This window comes from Panthera onca, chromosome B3, assembly GCF_046562875.1.
Source record: "Panthera onca isolate mPanOnc1 chromosome B3, mPanOnc1 haplotype 2, whole genome shotgun sequence".
Lineage (NCBI taxonomy): Eukaryota > Metazoa > Chordata > Mammalia > Carnivora > Felidae > Panthera > Panthera onca.
Genome location: NC_138344.1, coordinates 117205988 through 117228128, shown reverse-complemented (window position 1 = coordinate 117228128; position 22141 = coordinate 117205988). Strand labels below are relative to the sequence as shown.

Here is a 22141-nt window from a genome sequence, read left to right as displayed (position 1 = left end):
TATGAGGTTAAGGGTCAAAGTCCCTCTTTTAGGAGGGTCGAGCACTTAAGATGTGGCAGACCAAGCCGAAGCCCCTAGCCCCTCACTACCATTTATTGAGCATCTGTTATGTGCTGGATACTGAGTGAGATACTTTACATACATTATTTATAATCCTTCAAGGTAAGTAGTACTATTATCATTTTCAGATAAGAAAAAAGGCACAGAGAGATTATGTATCTTGTCCAATTTCACACAGCAAAAAACCTCAATTCATTTTTGGAAGTCAGCATAACCATAAAATTGAAACACGGTAGAAGATAGGTCAAAAATTATAGATCTCATCTCGTCTGAGTATAGATCAAAAATGCAAGATTAGAAAATAGAATGCAGCGGTATATCAAACAGATAATACACTCTCATTCTAGGAACACAAGAATGGTTCAATAATAGGAAACATTAGGAAATCAACATAATTCACCATATCAACAAACTGAAGGAGAGTCGTATACTAGTAGATGCTGAAAGGGTGGCTGATCAAATTCTCCTGTAATAAAGCTCTAAAACAGGAATAAGAGGAACTACCTAAATTTGATAAAGACTACAAATTGGCCACATGTATCATTGTAAACAGGGAACCACTAAATCCAACTTTGTTAAAAGTGACGGTGGTCTATTCTTAAGTTATTTAGCTGGACTTCTGCTTCTCAAGTACTGGGCAGCCAACCAATGGAAGTGCACCTCTCTTCTTCTGGGCCCCACGATGCCGTATTTATGTTGCTTGGTGCCTTTGTCTCAGACTGTCCATGGGAGAGGTAGTGCTTGCGAGGACGCAATCCTAGATTTTGGGGCTCAGAGACTTCCTGGGGCTTCAAGAGCACAAGCTCTCAGATGCCACCTCTAGCAATGATGCCTTGGCCTTGTGGTTTTCATGGCGGAAGTGGAATGTGGTTTTCTGGCACAAAATCACTGCACGATACGTCAAAAATATCCATATAAAGCTTTTGTACTTTACAGAGTTTGCCACAGCGTAGTGGAAGGAGCACTGCATGGGAATCCAGGAGACCTGGGTTTCTAGTGGCTCTGCTACAACCAGTTATACGTTCCCAGCCAAATCATTTAGTCTTGCTGGGCCTCACTTGCCTCATCTGTGCCATGGGATGTTGGACTGGATGGACTACCAGTGCTCTTTGACCTCAAAGTTATAATAATCATAACCCCACCATGTGCCTGGCACCGTTGTAAGTGTTCTGCATAGAGGTTAACTCATCACAGCGACTCTATGAGTTCAGTACTGTTATGATTCCCATTTTGCCTCGGAAGAAACTGAGGCACAGAGAGCGTAAATGACTTGACCAGGGTCTCACAGATAGGAAATGATGGAGCTCTTAAATAGTTCAACTTCCATCCTTTACTTTTCTGGTTTTTCTTTACCTGGGCCCATGTTGTTCATTGTGGTGTTTGTTTTGTCCAGCGGAGTTAAGGTTGTTGCGGGTGGGAGACGCTTTTTAAGGGAAAGCCAGCTCTGGGGTAGATGGATGGGAGTCACTGCCTGGGAGAATGATGGCGATGGCTGCAGAGGTTGCTAATATTTGCCCTTTTCCCTCTTCTCCTCTTTTCCTGTCTAGTCTGTGGCAAGCGCTACAAGAACCGGCCAGGACTCAGCTACCACTACGCTCACACTCACCTGGCCAGTGAGGAGGGGGATGAGGCTCAAGACCAGGAGACCCGGTCCCCGCCTAACCACAGAAATGAGAACCACAGACGTGAGTTCCCAGTTGTTGGCTGGGGTAGTGATGAAGTGGGGTGGGGCAGTGATGAATTGGGTGGGCAGGGCTGTAGAGTGTTCTCTTCACCTCTGGTATCTTTGGTGGCACCCACTGATTGGTTTCAGGGTCCTGTGGTGACTTGGCTTTTTTAGCCCAGCCCCAGCTACCCCATGGGTCATCTGAGCCCCAGGTTTAGAGTAAGCTGGGCCGGATGACGCACCCAGTTCTGTTCCCAGAGGAAGGAGATGAGTGTTAAGGTACAAGGGAAACATCCTCACCTGGCCATTATCAAATGCCAGACCTATTCCTCTTTTCCCTCAGCTCCAGAAGTTTCGTTCACAGATACCACCCTGACTTGGGCATAGCCCTTGGGTATGTCAATTCAGATGGACATTCTAAACGTCTCCTTGGCCACCAAGAGATGTGGAATAGTCTTGATTTATTGCCTTGGCTGTTATAAGGGTCACAATTTTGGTTCAGGGCTCTCCTGTCTTAGAAAAATAGGACCCTTGAGTCTGTATGCTTTCCTTGAGCACTCCATTAGGACGCATAATCTGGGGACACTTGTCAAAAACTCAAAATGGGGTGGCATGATGGAATCTTTAGGACTTGCTTCAAGATATGGGTCATTCTAAGATCATTAGGTGAAGAATAATTGTGGACATGCCATGTATCTTGTATTTGTTCACAAGATTTTGTGGTAGGTGTTCTTAAAGTGAACAATTCAATGTAATTAAAGGGATGAGACCTTTAAAAATATCCAGACTCTAGGATCTGAGGGTGACTCCTGTGCATTTTAGTCAATCAGCTTAGTCAACAGATGTCCATCAGCTGCCTTCACCAAATATTTGAAATAATTAACATACTTTGGCCAAGACCTTTTTTCAGATTCATGTTGGTTTTGCCTAACCCTCACCCTCCTTTCTTCATGTAACATGGCCTTCCGTATTAGTTTGCTCAGGCTGCCATAACAAAATACCACAGACTGGGTGGCTTAAGGAACAGAAATTAATTTTCTCGCTCTTCTGGAGGCTGCAAGTCCCAGTTCAACGTGTCATCAGGACTGGTTCCCACATAGGCCTCTCTCCTTGGCTTGCAAGTGTCTGCCCTCTCGCCCCCTCTTCACGTGGTGGCCCCTCTGTGTTCTTGTACCCCTGCTGTCTCTTTGTGTGCCCAAATTTCTTCTTGTAAGGATACCAGTCAGATTGAATTAGGGCCCACCCTAACTTGATCACCTCTTTAAAGGCCCTCTCCTTGAATATAGTCCTATTCTGAGGCATGAGGAGGTGGGAGTTAGGGCTTCAACAGATGCATTTTGGGGGACCCAATTCAGCCCGTACTCCTTCTTTAATTCTTACTCATTTGCAAGATTCAAGTCTTTCATGCATGTGACCGACCTTTATTTTCTTACCTGCTGTTGTCATCTGGATAGAACCTGGAAAACCCAGCATGAGTGTCTGACAGAGCTTGCTCGTCTCCCCTTGCCAGCTTCTGAGTAATGCTTAGCGCTCTCTCTCTCTCTCTCTCTCTCTCTCTCTCTCGCTGTCTCCTCCCCAGGGAGAGGTTCCCTTGGTCCAGTCACACTCATCTTTCAGAAAGGAACATGCACAGGGCAGCTGGCATTTGCGTCTCCCCGTCTCTCCTCTTATCCCTTCTCTGATCTAAGTGGCCCGGGCGTACCTATTGTCTCCTACCGCAAGGAGGCCAAGAATGAGCTCTTTCGATTTGGGTCGCTATCTGGAAAGTATTTATTAGCCACAGTTGCTCTCTCTGAAGTATTTGTTAACTTGGTATTATTTCCCACTCCCCCCAGCGCTGGCTTATCTTCTTGACATCCCTTCTCAAATGTCAAGCCATTTTGTCCTTGTGTTGTGGTTTTTTACTCACGCTATAGGGTTCGGAATGCTTCTCTTTCGTCTGTGTCTCTTTTGTGTGTGTGTGCATGGTGATGGCAACAGCGGAGGAAGGTTCCTCGTGGTCCCCCCAGGTACGCTGCAGGCCCTGAGTGGATCAAGGAAATCTCTTCCTTAGCTGTCCCTGCCATCTCCCCGATGCCCCCACTTGCTCGCTGTTGACTTCCAAGATGGGCACTGCCATAGTTTTCTGTGTCCACCAGGATCTCTTCGTGTACTCTTGTGAGTCAGTGTCTTCTGTCTCCTCCTGTCCTCTCTGAGAGGCCAGATGGCCATGCTTGGTCAGGAAGCTGAGTCTTTCCTCCTCCTAGATGGAGATGGGTCAACAATCTGGCTGTGCGTTCTCTCTGTGGGCTTGTCAGTGAGCCTCTTGGCTCTAACTCCCATCTACCCTTCTCCTTGACACCTGCAGGTGACAAACCGAGTCCTTCAAAAAGGGTCATCTGACTACCCAAGGATTTTAAGCTGCATAAAAAAGAGTAGCTGTCCCTAGGCTCATCTGGGGCCTCCTTACACGAGGAAGGTTCCAGAACCTTCACAAACACCTTTTCAACAACATCTTTTCACAATGCCTCTGAGAATTCTGTGATTAAATCCAGTTTTGCTAGTGAGGAGGAGGAGGGTGTGGTGGGAAGGCCCCTACTGTCCACAGAAGCCATCCCTTCCCTCTTCCCCAATTTCTCTGAAGAAATCTAAGAGGCAGCAGCTCTTCCCAGGTTCTTTGCACCACGCACGCCACCAATCTGTTTGCTGCTCCAAATGTCTGCTCTGTTCCCTCCCACATTCCCCTGGTGAGCAGCCCCCCAACCACTTTCCCGTGAGCACTAATTGCCAGCATCGTTAATACCCAGTCATTAGCTGCTCCCACTGTTTGGGGGTGGGGGTGGGCTCCCATCCATCCTGCCCCTAAATGCCACTGGGGCTGTGTGGTGAATTGAACGTGACAGCATCTGAGGTCTCAGCTTTGTGATCCTCCCTTGGCGAAGCTTTTGGAGTGGGGGAGGGAGGCAGGAGAGTTTAATCCAAGAGGCTAATCTGCAGATCCCCCAGGAAAAGTTCTGGATGCCAGTGAAGTGGGAATGCTGACTTTTCCCTCTTTAGCAGAACTGCAGGGTGGCCCAGCTGCTTGTGAGCACACACAGGCCTGTGGGGGAAAACAGCCCTACAAGACTCCGGAGTTTTCTGTGGCATGGGCATCTGCGTTTGTACCACCTGCAGCGGTACAGACCTTTTGACTTTGGTCCACCTGCCGTCCCTTGCCGCACCCCCTGACTGTGTCTCCAGCCAAGCCATTGCTCATGTCTGTGCCTGCCACTGCTGAAAGGGCAGAGCGGAGTGCTGGAGCCAGCACTGACCTCCCCTCACCCCCCCAGCCCCTAGCTGCCCTGTGCTGCCAGCTCAGCAATTGACTGCCCGCCCCCCCCCCCCCACCCGGCTGATGTTCTCTCGTCTTTGTTCCTCTCCTAGCCGCTCATTTTCTCCTGAGTATACACTTCTTGTCTCCTCTCTAGGTTTGTCCCCTTTCCTTCATGCCTTTGCCTCTCTGCCCCAACTATAGGTAGCCCTGAGATGCTTGGAGCTCCAACATTCACCTTGGCACGTAGTACTTTTCTGTTGGGGTGTTCCCCGCCTAAGCGGCACCCCCTTCCCCTCCCCATGTGAGGCTGGATTCTTCTTTCTTCTTGCATTTCTTTGATCACCCCTGTCTGCTTTCTAAAACCGAGATCACTGTGTGTATGTATGTGTGTATGCACATATGTGCGTGTACATACAGGTACGCACACACACACAGACTACATGTATATGAGTACAAGGAGGGAGTGCTTGGGCAGGTTGGGATTCCACGTGGTTTCACTCAGAAGCGTTCTTTTGTGGGGGCGTCTGGGTGGCTCAGTGAGTTAAGTGTCCGACTCTTGATTTTGGCTCAGGTCATGATCTCGCAGTTGTGAGTTCAAGCCCCGTATCGGGCTCTGTGCTGACAGCATGGAGCCCACTTGGGATTCTCTTTCTCCTTCTCTCTCTGCCCTCCCCCACTCATGCTCTCTTTCTCTCAAAATAAATAAATAAACTTAAAAAAAAAAAAAAGAGAGAAGCATTCTCTTTTGACTTCTGAAAGGTACCTGGGTAAACAGCCCCAGTGGGGCCAGGGTAGCAGAGAGCACTGGATTAGAATTCAAAACTCTTTTGACCCATGCTCACAATATCAAAACTCTTCTTGACTTTCCTTTTATCTTCTATGCAGAGTGAGAATCTACTAAAGATGATGTTTTCAAGGTACTTTTCTGTGAGGTGGGGTGGGGGGTGGGCATTTATGAGGCTCTGGATTCGAATGGAAACGCTGTAAATAACTACATTCCATCTAACACATTCTTCTGTCTGTCCATCCATCCATCTATCCATCTATCCATCTATTCATTGGTTTAGTATCGCTGTGCTAAATACTGTCTTAATCCCTGTCCTTGAGAGCTCACAATCTTGTGCAGGAGTGTGTAATGGAGTACATATAGAATTGTGAAGGGCAGAGGGTCAAGGGCACAGTACACTTTCTACCCCTTATGGCAGTGGTGCTACCCCTTACGGCAGTGTGGCATCAGCATCACCTGGGAACTTGTTGGAAATTCAGATTCTTGACTCCAGGAGACCTGAAATAGAGACTCTGAGGGTGGGGCTCATGATCTGTGTTTTGGAAAGCCCCCCAGGGCATTCTGGTGCCCACAAAAGCTTGAGAACCACTGCATTAGGGGCTTTGCAAAGGCTTTGCTGAGAAGGCCACATTCAAGTTACCTCTGGAAGAATGAAGAGGAATTTCCCAGGATGGGGAGAGGGCTTCCCAGGTAGAGGCAAAGGAAGGGGGGCATGAAATAGCATGATGCCTCAGACAAGGGGTAGTAGTCTGCTCTGACAGTGGCATTGGAAGAACGGTGGGAAAGTGAGTGGGAGCCACCGTTGGACGTGACTTCTATGCCAAGCTGTGTAGCTGTCATCCTGTATGAAAAGGAGAGCCACAGTAGCAATTACTAGAAGGCAAGGACAAATGATTTATAAAAAAATTTTGTTTGGCATATTATTAATTGTCACATGGAACATCTCTTTTACCTAATAGCGTAAATGAGTATAAAATGTTCTCTATGCCATACTTGGAGCTCCTAAGAGGAAAGTGCTTTTTAAAATATGGATCTATAAAATTTATTTCAAGCCTGTTTCTCAGGTCCGTGGAATGGAACTTGGGTTGTCCTGGGTCCTTGGAGGTCTCAGTCTTCTGCATAATGATGGTGTGCCTGGCACATAGCTGGGCTTTCAGCATCCGTCAAGAGCAGAAAAAGCCCCACCCTAGCACGCCTTTGGAGGGCATGTTGTACCGTGCTGAACTGGAAGAGGAGAGCTGAGTTGATTAAGGGTAATGTCGGCTGATTAGATAATCTGAAAATTAGTCTGATAATGTGCAAATTACCTAAAAGAAGCATATGATGTCATTGCTACACTGATGGGAAAGATCTAACAGATGTTAGTCTCCTGACATTTCTGTCCTCTAGCATATGGCCCGAGGGCAACGAGTAGAGCTTTAAGAGAGAGAGTGAAAATTACCTTCGACACAAGCTTGAGAATTTTGGATCCCTCTGAAGGTGCCTGCAAAACCACGAAGCACACACAACCCACCACGTACCCAGCCTTGATGCAGGAAATGCAGCCTTTGTTACAGGGGAGAGAGAGGAAAAATCAGAAACAGGGCTCTGTCGGGAAGAGGGAGCCACTTTTCACTTCCTGAAGAGCAAATTTGGAAACTAACAACAGGTGTTCTTTAGGTGAATTATTATTTGACGGAACAGTTCGTAGATTACGAAGTGAAAAGAAACCTGAGGGGTTGCTCTGGCCTTGAGGGTATACTTGGAGTTCAGTTTTCAGACCTGCAGTCTGGAAGAATGGAAATGGAATTGGCCAGGCTAGGGAGTTGAGTCATGGCCCTGCCCCTCTGCCATCTTGTGTGTGTGTGACTGTGGCTCAGTTCCTCACACTTCTTTGCTCCTTTGTTGCCTCATCTGTGAGATGGAGAGAATAACCAAACTGACCTCATGGGGTTGCGTGAGTCTGCAGTGCGATGATGTGGGTGTTTGGCACCATATGCCTGCACGTTGTGAATGCTCCTATCCCATCTCTGGTGCCATTCGGACCGACAGAGCATGTCCATGACCACAGATGGCTAATCTGAGTCGGGGCCTGTCTGTGGCTGGGTGATGCCAGGACGCTAACTGCCTGTAGGGGTCTCGGTGGCGTTGGCGGAGCTATCAGAGCCTGGCCGGGCCCTGGCGCCCCCTCCCCGCCCCCTGCCCCTTGCTAAACCTTAGCTGTAGGACACCAGTCCTTCAGCACAGGCTAAACGTGAGCATTTATTGAGCGCTTACTGAGCCTGTGACCACTTGTGGGGCTACGTTGAATCAGGCCTCTAAAAAAGCGAAAACATGCCGTCTTCGCCCTAGGACAATTTCTGGTTTAATTGGGGAAATAAGATGGATGCAGGAAACCCAGTGGGAGGAAGCTGTGGAACGAAATCTGGCCCAGTGTAGCATCCCTGTGTTTGCCGTCCCATTTCCCCAGGACGGGGTCTCCACCCACCAACTTGCCTTTCTGTGAGCCTCTTTCATTTCTCTCACACTTTGGGCCTACTTACCTAGAACGTTCAGGTAAGGAGTTGAAGGAGTCCCCTGTCCTGAGTCATGACGATGACAGTAATACTTGCTGACATTCCTTGAACGTATCAGACACCGTGCTAGGCGTGCCACGTTCGTCTCAGTCATTCCTCACAGCGACCCTGTGAGGTAGCTGCTGTGTGTCCCCGAGAGGACACCAAGGCACAGACTCCACCTGATGTGCTCAGGGACTTGGAGCGTGAATGTGAATTCTCCGGTCACGTGTCACCTCTTGGGAAAGTTTACTGATGTAGGCCTTTGATTTTTTTCCCCTTCCTTTATCAGAAGCTAAATTATTTCACATAGGAGAAGAAAAAGGGGGAAGAAATGACAGAACACCTAACAGGTGCCAGGTCCTTCACACGCATTGTCTCGTGTGAGGTTCGTAGTCCGTGAGGCACATGCTATTACTCTCATTTTGCACAGGAGGAAACTGAGGCTCAGCAAGGATGAGTATCTTGCCCCGGGTCACACGGTGAGCAAGATGGAAAGCTGAGATGTGAGTGTGCTTGAGTTGGACACCTTTCAATTAAGTCAAGACATTGGAACCCCAAGTGACGGATCCTAATCCCAAAGATGAGATCTTTGTCACAGTTCTAGCGTCGTCCCTCAGTTTTCACCTGTAGGCCAATCGTGAAGTGCATCATATCCAACAGTGGCTTTTCAAAAGAAACAGATGGATTAATGGGTACTCATCTTAGACTGCCTAAACGAAATACCATAGGTGGCTTCAACAATAGGGATTTACTTCTCATAGTCTTGAAGACTGGAAATCCAATATAAAAGTGCTGGCGGTGTCAGTGTTGGGTGAGGACTCTCCTCTTGGGTTGGAGATGGACATCTTACTGTGTCCTTTCATGGCTTTTCCTTGATACATGTCAGGAGAGAGAAGCAAGCTCTCTAGTATCTCTTCTTATAAGGCCGCTAATCCCACCATCCTCATGACCTCATCTAAACCTATTCACCTCCCCAAGGCCCAACCTCCAAATACCATCATGTTGAGGTTAGGGTTTCAACATATGCATTTGGGGGGAGACACAATTCAGTCCCTAGTAGGCACATTTAATCTTTAACACTAACTTCAGCTGTTTGTGGTGTTATAGGAACCCCCCATTACAAATTCTGCTTGCGATTTTAATTCGTAAATGAGTCTTACTCTAGAAAAAAAATCATACATCACTTAGTTCAGTAATTTTCTTGCATCTTTCTCTCATTTGTGTCTCATGCTCTTTTCTAGCTCTTCTATCTATCTATCTATCTATCTATCTATCTATCTATCTATCTCTATCTACCTATCTATCTATCTATCTATCTATCTCTTTCTGACGTTATTCTTTAAAAAAACTAATGCTGTGCCTAAGGTAGAAATCCTATGATTCATCCTTGGCTTTGTTTTCCTTCACAACTGTATCAGCTCCCCTCCAAAAGGTATTCCACATCTGTCTTCCTTTCTCCATCTCCTGGCCTCCACCAGCTCCTTCTTGGATCACTGCAGCTTCTTTATTGGCCTCTCAGCCTGTTTTTACCTCTTATAGTCTATTCTCTATGGAGTAGCCAAAGTGATCTTTTTTTTTTAATGTTTATTTATTTTTAAGGCAGAGAGAGAGAGAGAGAGAGAGAGACAGAGCGCAAGTGGGGCGAGGGGCAGGGAGAGAGAGGGAGACAGAATCGGAAGCAGATTCCGGGCTCTGAGCTGCCAGCACAGAGCCTGACGCGGGGCTCAAACCCATGAACCATGAGATCATGACCTGAGATGAAGTTGGACGCTTAACTGACTGAGCCACTCAGGCACCCCAAAAGTGATCTTTAAAAAAAAAATTTTTTAAAGTTTATTTTTGAGAGAGAGACAGACTGCGACCAAGGTAGGGACAGAGAGAGAGGGAGACACAGAATCTGAAACAGTTCCAGCCTCTGAGCTGTCAGCCCAGAGCCTGACATGGGGCTCAAACCCACAGACTGCGAGATTATGACCTGAGCAGAAGTCGGACGCTCAACCAACTGAGCCACCCGGGTGCCCCAAAGTGATCTTTTTAAAGTATAAAATAGACTATGCTATATTCCACTCTCAAAACTTAAATCACACTTGAATATGACCCAGATCGCACCTTGAGGGCCTGCATTTTTGCTTCTCACAGTGCAATCAGCAGCTTCAACATCAGCTAGGACTCAGGTGACCAACTCATCCAGGTTTGCCCAGGACATTTCCACTTTTAGACTGAAAGTCTGTGCCCTGGGAACCCCTCCGTGCCAGGCAAACCTAGACTGTAGGCTACCCAGTGGAGGAGCTGATAAGAAATATGGAATCTTAGGCTCCAAGCCAGACCTATGAATCCTAATCTGCATTTTACCGAGATTCCCTAAATGGTTTGTTTGCACGGCACTCAAATTTGAGAATCCTTGCCCTCCAGGGCCTGCCAACCTCTGGGCCTTGGGCCTGCCAAGCTCTGATGTGACTTCCCACGGGGGTATGGTTTTTGAGCCCATCGTAGATCAGTAGCAGGCGGGCTTGAGCCGCACTGCCCGGGTACAGAGCCACTGGGGCCACTTACTAACACATGACCTTAGACAGGCCACGTAGCTTCCTTGTGCCCCAAGTATCACGATGTAAAATGAAACATTAATGCATCTACCTCTTAGGGCCATGTGAAGATTAAATAAGACAATTTGTATGAAGTGCAGTATTAACAGAAAATGTATGTGACACACGTGTGGTGTTAGAGCAGTGGTTCTCAAGCTTGAGCACGTCAGAATCACCCGTTCCTTAAAAAAGAGACTGCTGGATCCTACCGCACAATTTCGGAACCAGTGGGTCTGGCGTAGGGACCTAGAATTTGCATTTTTAACAAGTTCCCAGATGAACCACTGCCTTAGAGAAATCCACTTTTTGGAGACTGATGTTCAGTCTATTTTATCTTGTCGATTCACTCAGTTAGATGACTAGCCAGGAACCAGGTTGCACTATTAAATCCACGGGATAAACTTGGTTTTCACTCTTTTCCTAAGGCTCCGGCCTACCCACGGCAAACATGTCTGTGGCTCCCAGCACCTGGTTCCTGGCCTGCTTTCTGGGTGTGTCCCCCATCGGGGCCCTCATCCCTGGGCTGGGCTGCTCTTTGGCTCTGTAGTCTCTTGACTCGGTTGTAATCCTCAGGTCTTACGCTTGAGGCGCATCCTTTTCCTTTCCCTGAGTACTGTGTTTCAGTCTCGAGAACCTAGAAAATGCTGGTCCACTGTGGGCAGCTGGGGTTGACATGTACCTGCGCCCCCTGGAGGTGGTGGGGAAGAGGTGTGGAGAGAGGCAAGGCTGGAGCAAGAGAGGAAGGGGGCTGGCTGAATTCTAATATCACAATAATAATATCCTGACAACTTAAACGGACGAGGCTTATCCTGCTCTAAAGCACCGAGATGTCCTGCAATTCTCTGAGGGGAAGGACACCACTTCATTCAGAGCCCTGTTGACATAGTTACTCCCAGATTAAACGTTTTTCCCTTCAGCTGACTCATTTGGTGGCAATAACAAGTTGCTACGCCAGGGCATGAACTGACCCGTATGACCTTCCACTGAAAAATTGAAATATCTCCTTGTGCTTTCCCTAATCAGCACCGAGAAAAGTAATCAGCTTTGCTTGGTCTTTTCCTCGCTTTTCCGAAGCATCAGTGACAGACTCAAAGTTGCCAGCCTGAGGCTGCAGCACAAAGGACATTACTGATGGGTCATGTGACCATCTGGCCCCAGAATGGGTGATGTGGTATCCAAATTCCTGGCAAACTGCAACTCTAAGCAAATACGTCTGTCAGGATGGAGACATAGACGTGAGCAGACATGTTTTCTGTTTTTACGGCACAGTGTTTAGGGGTAAATATTATCAAGGTGTGTGTCTAATGGTCTGAGTTTTGCCCTCCATAAAGATGGAGGAAAAGAAGGTAGACGCAAGGAAGGGTGAGGTGACTGACACCACACTTAAAACTTTGATAAAGATCCTGCAGCCATCCAAACGCAGAGTAAGATGGCCTATTTTCTCTCTAGCTGCTGCAGGGCCCCTGGTGAGAGACCAAACATGGGGTTCAAGGGGCTGTGGGACCAACGGAGTCTGGCAGTTCTTAAGTCCTTCCTTCCTGGTTTTCCAAGAAATGCCTCAAGGAAAGGGTTCCCGAGGGAGGGCGGGTCCAGTGGCTTTCTCCCATCACAGCTTTATACTCTCTGATGGGCCTGCCTGTTACTTCTACTGCTCCCTCTTTCTGTCCCCGTTATGAACAGGACTGACACTGGCAGTGCCTTAGAATGGTCACTTGGTCCTCAGGGGACACTTGACATCCACTCCACTCCTAGTCTTTGCCTCCCCTCTGCCTGAGTTTTTTCTGTGTCCAAAAAGCCTCTGTGAAGATCGTCTATCCCTTTCGTTAAGTATTTGTTGCCAGTGCTGGGTCAGTCGCCGTGCTGGGTGCTGGGGATTCCGCGATTAGAGACCCCGCTCAGGGAGCTAACGATGAACAGGGAGAGAGACATGGCCACAAGCAGAGCACATGATGAGATGCTGAGTTCCCCTGGTTTGCAACACCTCACTTTTCGGATCCTTCCTTCACTCTCTCATAATCATCAAATCATAGGCCGAAAAGGGGCCTTACGATGCCAGCTAGTATATTCTCTTGCCTCTAGAAGAGCATGCACTCAACCCCTGGCCCGGGGAAATCTTCCCGCGGGCGGAGGCCTCTACTCCGCCTTTGTTCAACTGGCCTCGCTTCCAGCTTTCTTGCGGCACGCACTGCCATTTCAGCTCATTCTTCCTCGTGTTGCCCTGAACAACATGGACTGTGGCGATTGAGGCCCGTCCATAAACGTGGAGACACACTGAATCAGCCCTTGGCCTTCGTTTCTCCCGGCGGACTAATCTCAGTGCCTGGAATCACTCTGCATTAGCAGCACTGTCTCCTTAATCCTTACCGTACATTCACTTTGTCCTCGGTGCGAGGTGGCAAAATGGCCCGTGAGGGAGAGCGAGTTCTCTGCGGTTGAGGACTCTAGTGGCCTAAGGGGCGTGTGGGGAGTGGACCCCGGAGTCCGTTTCGCTGCCAGGCTTCCCCAGGCCCCTTGCCTTTCGACGTTCAGGGAGGAAGGCATCGTTCTTCTTCCTTCTGGAGCCCTGGGGTGGGGCCCGAGTTGCTGTTTGTAGCCAAGAAGAACCGGCCTGAATGGAATCCCAACATTTTTATTCCTTGGATCTGTAGGATTTATTTTTTCATCAGTTCTCGGGAAGCAGTGAAAAAAGGTGTCAGGCCTTGGGGATAATTTATATGAGTAAACACGTAAGGAGTAGGGTGAGCAAGAGCATGAGAATTAAGGCCATTTATCCAGGCTTTGAGGCTCTGTTTGCCCTCTGGTCCAGCCTTCCCCACAGTCTTTATCTTGCTACTTTAACCCTCTCCTTGCTCTGCTCTGTGTGGGCCCGCGCAGATCTCTGTGCAGCTGCCCCAGCGGCCACCCGCTCCCTGCCCCTCCCACGGCCCTCATTAAAGGCTGGGTACAAGGTAGCAGGATGTGGCGGTGGCCTCCAGCTGAGGCCTGCTCGCTGATTCTGAAGGGAAGGCACGTTGGCTTACACCCTCCCTCCTCGCCTTCCCTTCCTCCCCTGGCCCGGCCTGTCCCGTGTGTCCTGTGTGGCCAGCCTGGGGCTGCCTTTCCGCTCTCCCTCTTTCCTCTCCCCTTTTCTTTACTCCGTCCTCTGAAGATGCGCTCTGCACAGCCAAGTGGCACCGGCTAGGATGTTTTACACTTGAGAGATGAAGTAATAACAGGTGGCAAGACCAGAGGCTGCCAGAGCCCAGGATTCCGGTTGCCATGGAAACAGGTCAGCCCTGCGGAGGGATGGGAACTGTCAGCCGTGGAGGGCGGTGGGGGAGCAAGTGAGAGGGGCAAGGCACAGCTCCTCCTGGAGGGCTCTTCTCGCTGCCCCTCAGGCTCCCCAAGGGCCACACACCCAACTAGCAGGCCCTGGAAGACATGGTCCCTGGGCTGCAGCTGGGTCGTGGGCACAGAGCACGGCCGCGTGCGTGTGCACACCAGGCCCTGGCAGGCCGGCTGAGCTTCTGCTCAGGATGTGAAGTCACGCTTTTGTGGATGTGCCACAGAGGAGCCTCAACTCCTGGCTTGCTTCCTATTTCCCTAGGACATTTGGGACACAGCTTTGGTCTTGGTAGAACCAGCTGAGGGGATGTTGCTGGTGGCCAGGCCGTCCCCGCCGCTCTTTCTTTTCATGAGGGGCAGGCACGTCAGAGCAGAAATCAGACCGAAAGGGGCGAAGACAGCCCTGTGTGGGTGGGAGTTTTAGGGAAGATTCGGGGCCTTGTTTGCCATAGACACGTGGCCTGATCAGAGTGAAAAAAAAATCCCGTAGTGTACACTGAGACCTTTCCAGAATGACTGCTCACCCTTTACCGGGCGTGGCGGGGAGACTATTTGGGGCTTGGCTTTTCCTTTCTTTTGGTTTGATTGGAATGCTCCCTCCCATCTTCTGTTGTGTGTGTGTGTGTGTGTGTGTGTGTGTGTGTGTGTATTTTCGTGAACTTTGTTCTTGATTTCCATTTTTTTCCCCCTTTGAGATTTTTAGAGTTATCTCCCCCAGGTAAATTCCTAAACTCTTCGGGCTCACTTTATTTTCTTGGCAGCTCCCTCGTATCTCTTATATGATCTCAGCCCATGAACATTAATCAATGAAAAACCAAATCCATCTTTACGGACGTTGCCATCGAGATACCACTCGGGTCTTTGCCCTCCTGTTGTCTTATTCTATAAAGTGGGACTCGATTTCCCAGAGGCAGAAGCAGAATCTCTATTTAAATCCCTCTCACCAGGTCTGGGTGAGCTTCCTATTTATAGTAAAATCCTTTTTATAATGATCTCATACACGGTACCAGGAAATTGCTCATGGCTGGGTCAGGCCATAGGCCAGTATAGCTGTGGTGTAAGCTTGACTTGAAAAAATTCCTTCCAGAGCTTCTGGAATTCTCTGGAGAAGTGTTTTCACAGAGTATGTGACAGTAAACAGGATCACCCAGCGTGGATTACGGTGGTAGGGACATCAAATTTAAGTTCAAAGGGAATTTCTGCTTTTATCAGGCCGATCTCAATAATTTTTGTCCCTTTGGGCTTCCTAATTGACATATGGGTGAATCAAGTTGACTCGAAAGAGATTTATGAAGTATTTTATATGCGAGGTATGGCCAGGAAGTGTTTGCCTCTGGACTTTCCAGGAGGCAGAGAGTCTCTGGGGACATAGACAGCTCAGGGGTGAATCTCCCCTCCTGCACTTTGGAACGGGCCTGAAGCCAGCCCCTTAATCTCTCTGAGTCCCAGTTACCTCATCTGTCGAATAATCTCCACTTCACAAAGTTTTTGTGAGAATCAATGAAACAATGTATGTAAAGCATCCAGCATAAGATCTGTCACAGTTTTGAAGCGTAGTACATGTCTGCTTCTTTTTCTTTTCAAGAAGCCATTGAACAAGAGGGAGCCTGAGTGGGTAGCAACCGGGTGTCCCCTTCTCAAGAGACAATGAATCACAGTCTTCTACTTTTTTTGCATGTTTGTGAACAGGATGCTGTTTCTCCTACCATAGTAGGGCTACAGTGTTATTCTTCCAGCAACCCAGGGCCCTCAGCCACCCACTCTGGTTTACTCCGGGAGCTAGATGTGTTGCCAGGCCAGATGACTGACCAATCCATCTAGACATGGACCAGCACTTCTCTCTGAGGATTTGGGAAATAAACTATGTAGTGAATGATATTCCGAGCGACAGATAACTCTGCCACAGGGCGAGCAAACACAGTGCTCTGTCCCCACTAGGAGGATGTCCCAGGGGTGTCACTGGGCTGTCTACTCACATCTCTGCCATCCTTTTCTAAGCCATTCATCCTACACATTGTGGTTAACCATTTCCTGCACGCAGGCCATGTAGGTGTTCCGGTGATGAGTTAGACATGGTGCCCGACCTGGAGGAGTAGATCGTTTAGTACAGGTCGATGAGGCCAGAGTACATGTGTATAAACAAGAGAAGGGTCATAAAAGTGATGTCAACAGAGTGCCCTCCCAAGGCCCAACTGGCCATTTTGGCTGGGGAGTTGGGAGAACTTTATGGGAAAAATCACCCTGAAACCAATTCTAAATACCAAAAAGTATAAGAGGACCAGAGGCAAAAGCTATTGATTAGTCTATCCCACACCATTATACCAAGATGAAAGGAAGTTCTGAATTCACTATTATGAGAAGAGAGTAGGATTTTGCCGAAAATGAAGCCTAATATTCACTGTCACTTTGTATACTGGGTCAATGCTAGACTAAAATGATACCTCTCCCCTCCCCCCCAGCCCTGACATGTCACAGCTACACACAGCAGGGCCTACAACTGGGGTCTTAGCACCTTCTTCACCCCCTTGACCAGGCACTCTGTATGGCCAGCAACCAACACAAATATATGTGGGGATCCCGCTCTGATCCAGTCTTCTCAGAAACTTCTCTTCATTAGATAAATTAAATGCTGTTCCTTTGGCTTTTTTACACAGGACCAATTTCTCTATCACTACCTGCTTTGCTCCACTAGATCATTTCTGAATTTTTAATTCTTGCAGTATTAGAGTTCCTGATTCGGTGAGGGCATCCAATGGTCTGTTGGTGATGAAGATTGTAAAGAATTACGTGGGAGTTCTTATAGTCTATATTCTACTTCCTCCTCATAAATCGCAAGGCATACAGTGTGTTGGAGAAAACCAGATTCTTCGGTTGCTTTAAGATTTTGTGAAAAGAGAGAAAATCTGACATAACAGAAAGTCCTTGAGAGTACAGGAGAGACAGACGGTGAGGATGTGGTTCCTGAGACTTTTAGTGGGATGATCTCCGTGGAATTCTTTGATCCCGCTTTTCATGCGGGAAGCTACCTGAGTTATGACTGGCATGGCCACATTTTGTTTCTAGTTCATATCAATCACGAAAGTTAGCTTTGGTTTACACTCAGCCCCTTAATTTCATATACCCCACTTCTTCCTGTTCACTTTTGGATTGATTTTTAGGATAGTCTATAATGGGAAAACCCTGAGTTTCTTTGCTTCATAGACATGCTTGGATTTTCTTAAGGGAGTTCAAAACATGGTGAAGATAGCAAATAAGAGAGAAAGAAGAAAGGAGCTTCTTTCTGGACTTGGACAATGAAAATTTTAGAGTAACATTTTTGCGAGATTTTTGGAGATTATTTGCAAAACCGTTCTGTGTGACATGTCATGTCTTTAAGACACAGTCCTTGATGAAGACACTCAACAGGCCACGGGGGTGGCCAGCTCCTCTGTCTGTCCCCAACAGCCAACACGTTTTTGCAGAGAACTGGCTGCCTCCCTAAAGATGAAAATCAATGACTTAGAAACTGATTAAACAATCCAAATAGCAACTGATAAATGGATTAACTCTCTATAATGTAATTCTGCAAGCTTTTGTCTTCTGCCTTCCCAGGTAAGTTTTTCTATTCCTGGAGGCAAAGCAGAGGCATGGAGGAAGCGAAGGCCAGAGGGAATCATATTAAAGTGGGTGAATCCGTTTATCACTTACTGTCTGGATGGTATTTCTGCTCACATATCTGCTTCCTTTTACAGATTTGTACCCTACGGGACCCTGATTAATGTTAGCCAGTAAATAATGAAAGATAGCAGCAGACATTGGGTATAGTGAGGAAGAAGATACCCCTGTGGTTTAGGCTGATCCCATAAACAGACAGACTTTTCTTCTTAGTTGCAAACAGGGAGTGTTAACGTGACAAAAAAAATCTCCACAACGAGGATCGAAAAGCAGGAGAATGGAGGCATTTCTCTCCATGCAAAGAAACCTGTCCAAGCCTTTTCAGCCAGCTCCTAGGAACTGAGAATGATTTCAGTGCTTGACAATAGGTGCCGTTCTCGCAAGCTTTGTTTTTAAGATCATGTCCCAAGATTTTCTTTGCCTTTGAATGAGGACCTTCAGCAGGGGTGGCTTATGAAGATCTTAAGCCTCAAGACGCGCTCACTAACTCACCATTCAACCTATCTTTGGCATGAGGCGAGGCTAAGTGTCCAGTTCTGTTTCTAGGTGCTTGAAGTCTGCTGATGAACTAGTCCTGAGTTTTCTCCATGCCAATGAGTCTGGACTTTAGGGAGATGAGGCCGAATAAGAGTGGACCCTTGTGTACCTGCCAAGATGTTCATCAGAGTGCCCAGAAGCATCCTCAATGTCCTTCCTGGAAGGAGATTTCCTTCTTTGTTTTTTCTTTTCAGGGACAGAAGGAATATCTCCTGAATAAGAGCATCTTTCCCAAGGGCAAGGCCTAGGCATTGGCCATTCTCTCCCTCTCATCCCACCAATGTTTATGGTTGCTACCTGCTGTTTGAGCCTAAGCCCTGAGGGCTAATTGTTCAGTGATGAGAGAAGTTTACTTGACTAGTAGGCCTTCTAGATGCTCTGCTCATCCAGGGAATGCCATCAGAGAGGCAAGGGTAGTTTCTGTAAAAACGCAGAGATGGGTTTTGCAAATATTGCAAAAATCAAACTAAACTCTGGATGGCTTGCAAGGTATTAGAACTGTTGAATTGAAGAGGATCAAAAAGAAAACCTCGCCCAATTTAATTGCTTCGTTGTAACAAGGCCTCATATCCTAGACTTGATATTCTTTCCGGAGCAGATTCTATCACGCCATGGGAGAAGAGGGGCCAGTAGAAGCTCATGGCAGTCAAAAATCGGATTTTTTTTTTTTTTAATGTTTCTATAGCCCAGAAAGGACCGGATGGGACAGTCATTCCCAACAACTACTGTGACTTCTGCTTGGGGGGCTCTAACATGAACAAGAAGAGCGGGCGGCCTGAGGAGCTGGTGTCCTGTGCGGACTGTGGACGCTCTGGTGAGTGTGGCCCCTACCTGCATCTGTGCCCATAGACCAGGATCACTTGCACCCCTCTGCTGTCTTGTGTGGGAGTTGAAGGCTCGCGTGGAGAAGTGACGGTGGTGATTTTGAGTGGAGAGGAGTTTTCAGGTCATTTTCATATTTTTCTTCTTTGAGTTTTAAGAACCAAAATGATGCCCTGAGATGTAGCAAAAAGGGAAAGGAGTTTTTGGCTTGTGTCTGGCCTTTCCACGAGGTGGCTGTTTCTTTGTGTGTGTTGTGGGCAGCAGGGAGGTAGTGTCCGGGAAAGACCCAGAGGCACGGGCCACATGCCTCCTTGTATCGGATGATGCGCACGTCACGAAAAGATGTGTTTGTTCTGTGGAAATGCCTGGGGCGAACTGGAAGAGTGTGGAAGCATGACTATAGGGAGAGCAGCCACATCTTGAATTGCGGGAGTCTGAGACCCCTGGGCTCATGGGCAGCTGCGTAAATACCACCTCCATTGGCCACTCATCCCATTTTCTCATATAAAATAGACAAAAGAGACCCTGATAGATCAAGGGAGCAAAAGGACAGGTATTCTCAGGGCTAATCTGGAATCGATTTGGCGTGTTTTGAAATTTTCATCTTTAACCTCTCCAAAGACTAAAATGACCAAAAAAGACAATGGTCTTATCCTTTCATTCTCAACATGAGTTCAGGTCTTCAAGTTTTGTTCAAGTTGTTGTGTTTTTCAACTCTAACCAAACCATTATTTTTAGCTGGTCATGATTGGTTGGTGCTACCTATTTTTCATATTGTTTTATGTCCCAGCTGAGCCAAAGCACAAGGCAGGGAGGAGAAAAGATCTCAGATTCATCGTTAGTCTGGTCCATTGCTGACTAGTAGGCGAAATACAGTTCAGTTGGGTGGTTCGTGCTAGCAGTGAGAAGTCATTGCTCCTTTCCATATTTCTCCCCAGGGTCCTTCCTGCTCCGAGTCCCAAGGGAAGTACTGAGATGACCACACCTGGGTTTACTACAACAACTCAGTTCTTCCCTTGCTTGCTTGCAAACCTTTTATATTTGGGTTTTGGGTTGTTTAGGGATCCAGACTGACTTGAGTAGCAAATCAGTAATTGAAAAAGGACCATGGTTTCCATTGCACATACCCTCATGGAACTCTTAAGGACCCGACAGGGTGGCCTGTCTGTGTTCATTTGTTTTCCAAACCTAATACCTAATGTTGAACTTTTTACTCTACCGTTGCCAGCTTAGAAGAGAGGGCTGTTATGACACTGGACTCCGGGTTTTAAATACTCAAAAGAAAACGAATAGTTTTAGAAATACTTAAAGAAAACGCAACAAGTGAAATGCAATTCAGTGTTTTTTAAAAGCAAATGATCAGACAGACTCTCTATTGCCAGGAGCAAAGTCACCTGGCGGAGTGATAGGCAGAATGTGACGGACTGTTACGCGTTTGGGGTGCATTAGAGAGGGAGGCTTCAGAATTCTCACTGCAAACTACTATAATTTTCCCCGTTCCTTTCCTACAAAAGATGGGGTACTTGAATCTGATCCGTGGGGGACCAAAAGTGGGCAGCCGGTATGGTCTGTCCAAAGCCTCTCTCCTCACAGCCTTTATTCAGCTTTTTCTTCCCAGGATCTGTCTGCTATGTGACTCAGGGGGCCATTTGGTACCAGCCTAGGTGTTCTCATTGCATTTGCCAATTTTGGTGGATGATTTAGTCAAGGTCTGACTCTGATGTTCCTGAAATAGTCAATACCTTGGGAGTAAACAGGTGGCGTTAGCCCATGAGATACGCTTGTTAAGGCAGGTGGGCGAATACTTCTCTAGGGCCTCCTTGGAGTCCTTCCAAGGAAGACTGTGAAGCTCAGAAAAACTCTTTCCCTTCCCATCTACTCCACTACCTCTGTTTCCTGGGGAGAAAGTGAGATTCCTGAAATTGACACCATCAGTAAAACATCGTGACCTCATTTGGGGGCAGTCCTGGGGCCCGTTTACAATGGGAATAAGTTTAAACCTGAGTTTTATAGATTTCAGGATACTGTATTTTATTAGGCTTTATAAACCCCTATTTCCTGCTTTTTTAGTGCTCTGAGGCAGATTTGACAACTCTGGACTTTCTGGAGTAACTAAGACCTGGGCATGTTTAGCGGCTGGAGTATGTGTGTTTACCCGCACGCGTGCACGTGTGTGCACACAGCTGTATATGTGCATGCTCACGGATGCAGGTGCAGATCACAGAAATTTCCTCCAGTCGTTAAAGAAAATGAGAGACTTTCTTATTACCTACCACTTATCAGACTTTCCAACTTCTTCGTGCTTTCAGTGCAAATGAACTACATGGTGTAAGGGCAGAATTGAAAGGGTGCGGAAACAATGGGATTAGAAGCGGGTAAAAATAAAAATAAAACGGATGGAGGCTTAACCACCTCGAATGGGTTATCTGACAGTAATACCTTTGTAAAGCTGACTGTCAAAGTGAAGGACACACAATGTTAAAAGAGAAACACCAACCGAAAACACCAAAGAAATACCAACCAGGCTTAAAAACCACCAAGGAAACTCATTGTCTGGGGCGGGGTTGAGCGAGCGTGCATGCATATGTGTGCATACGGAAGAGGAGAAAGAAAGACCACGGTTGAATCTGTCGCTGTCAGAGCTGTGGACGTATATATTCTGGTAGAGATGATGCTTTTCTGGGAGGGGGAGGAATCCTTTTCCCTGGAAACACTGGCTTTGTCCCGTTACCCTAAATCCCTATCACCAGGTGATACACCCAGCTAATCCCTTCTGGTGTGAAATGGTTTATGATCTTGCTATTAAGAGTAACATTGTAAGAATGTAATAAGAGTATTAATGATGCTGTCTGTTGCTTAACCCATGTGCTGATATATTCA

General features: G+C 47.4%; 1 protein-coding gene across 10 annotated transcripts in view; it reads left to right on the top strand.

Moving 5' to 3' along the window:
* Positions 1-22141, top strand: part of DPF3 (double PHD fingers 3) — a 303761-nt gene that overhangs the window by 219792 nt on the left and 61828 nt on the right. For all 10 annotated transcript variants that reach the window (XR_009605553.3, XM_060617356.3, XM_060617353.3 and 7 more), the window contains 2 exons: positions 1608-1745; positions 19125-19253. Coding sequence is in view for 9 of the 10 variants with exons in the window: in XM_060617356.3 (XP_060473339.2) it covers positions 1608-1745; positions 19125-19253 (267 nt within the window). In the remaining variant the exon portion in view is untranslated. The remainder of the gene's footprint in view (positions 1-1607; positions 1746-19124; positions 19254-22141) is intronic.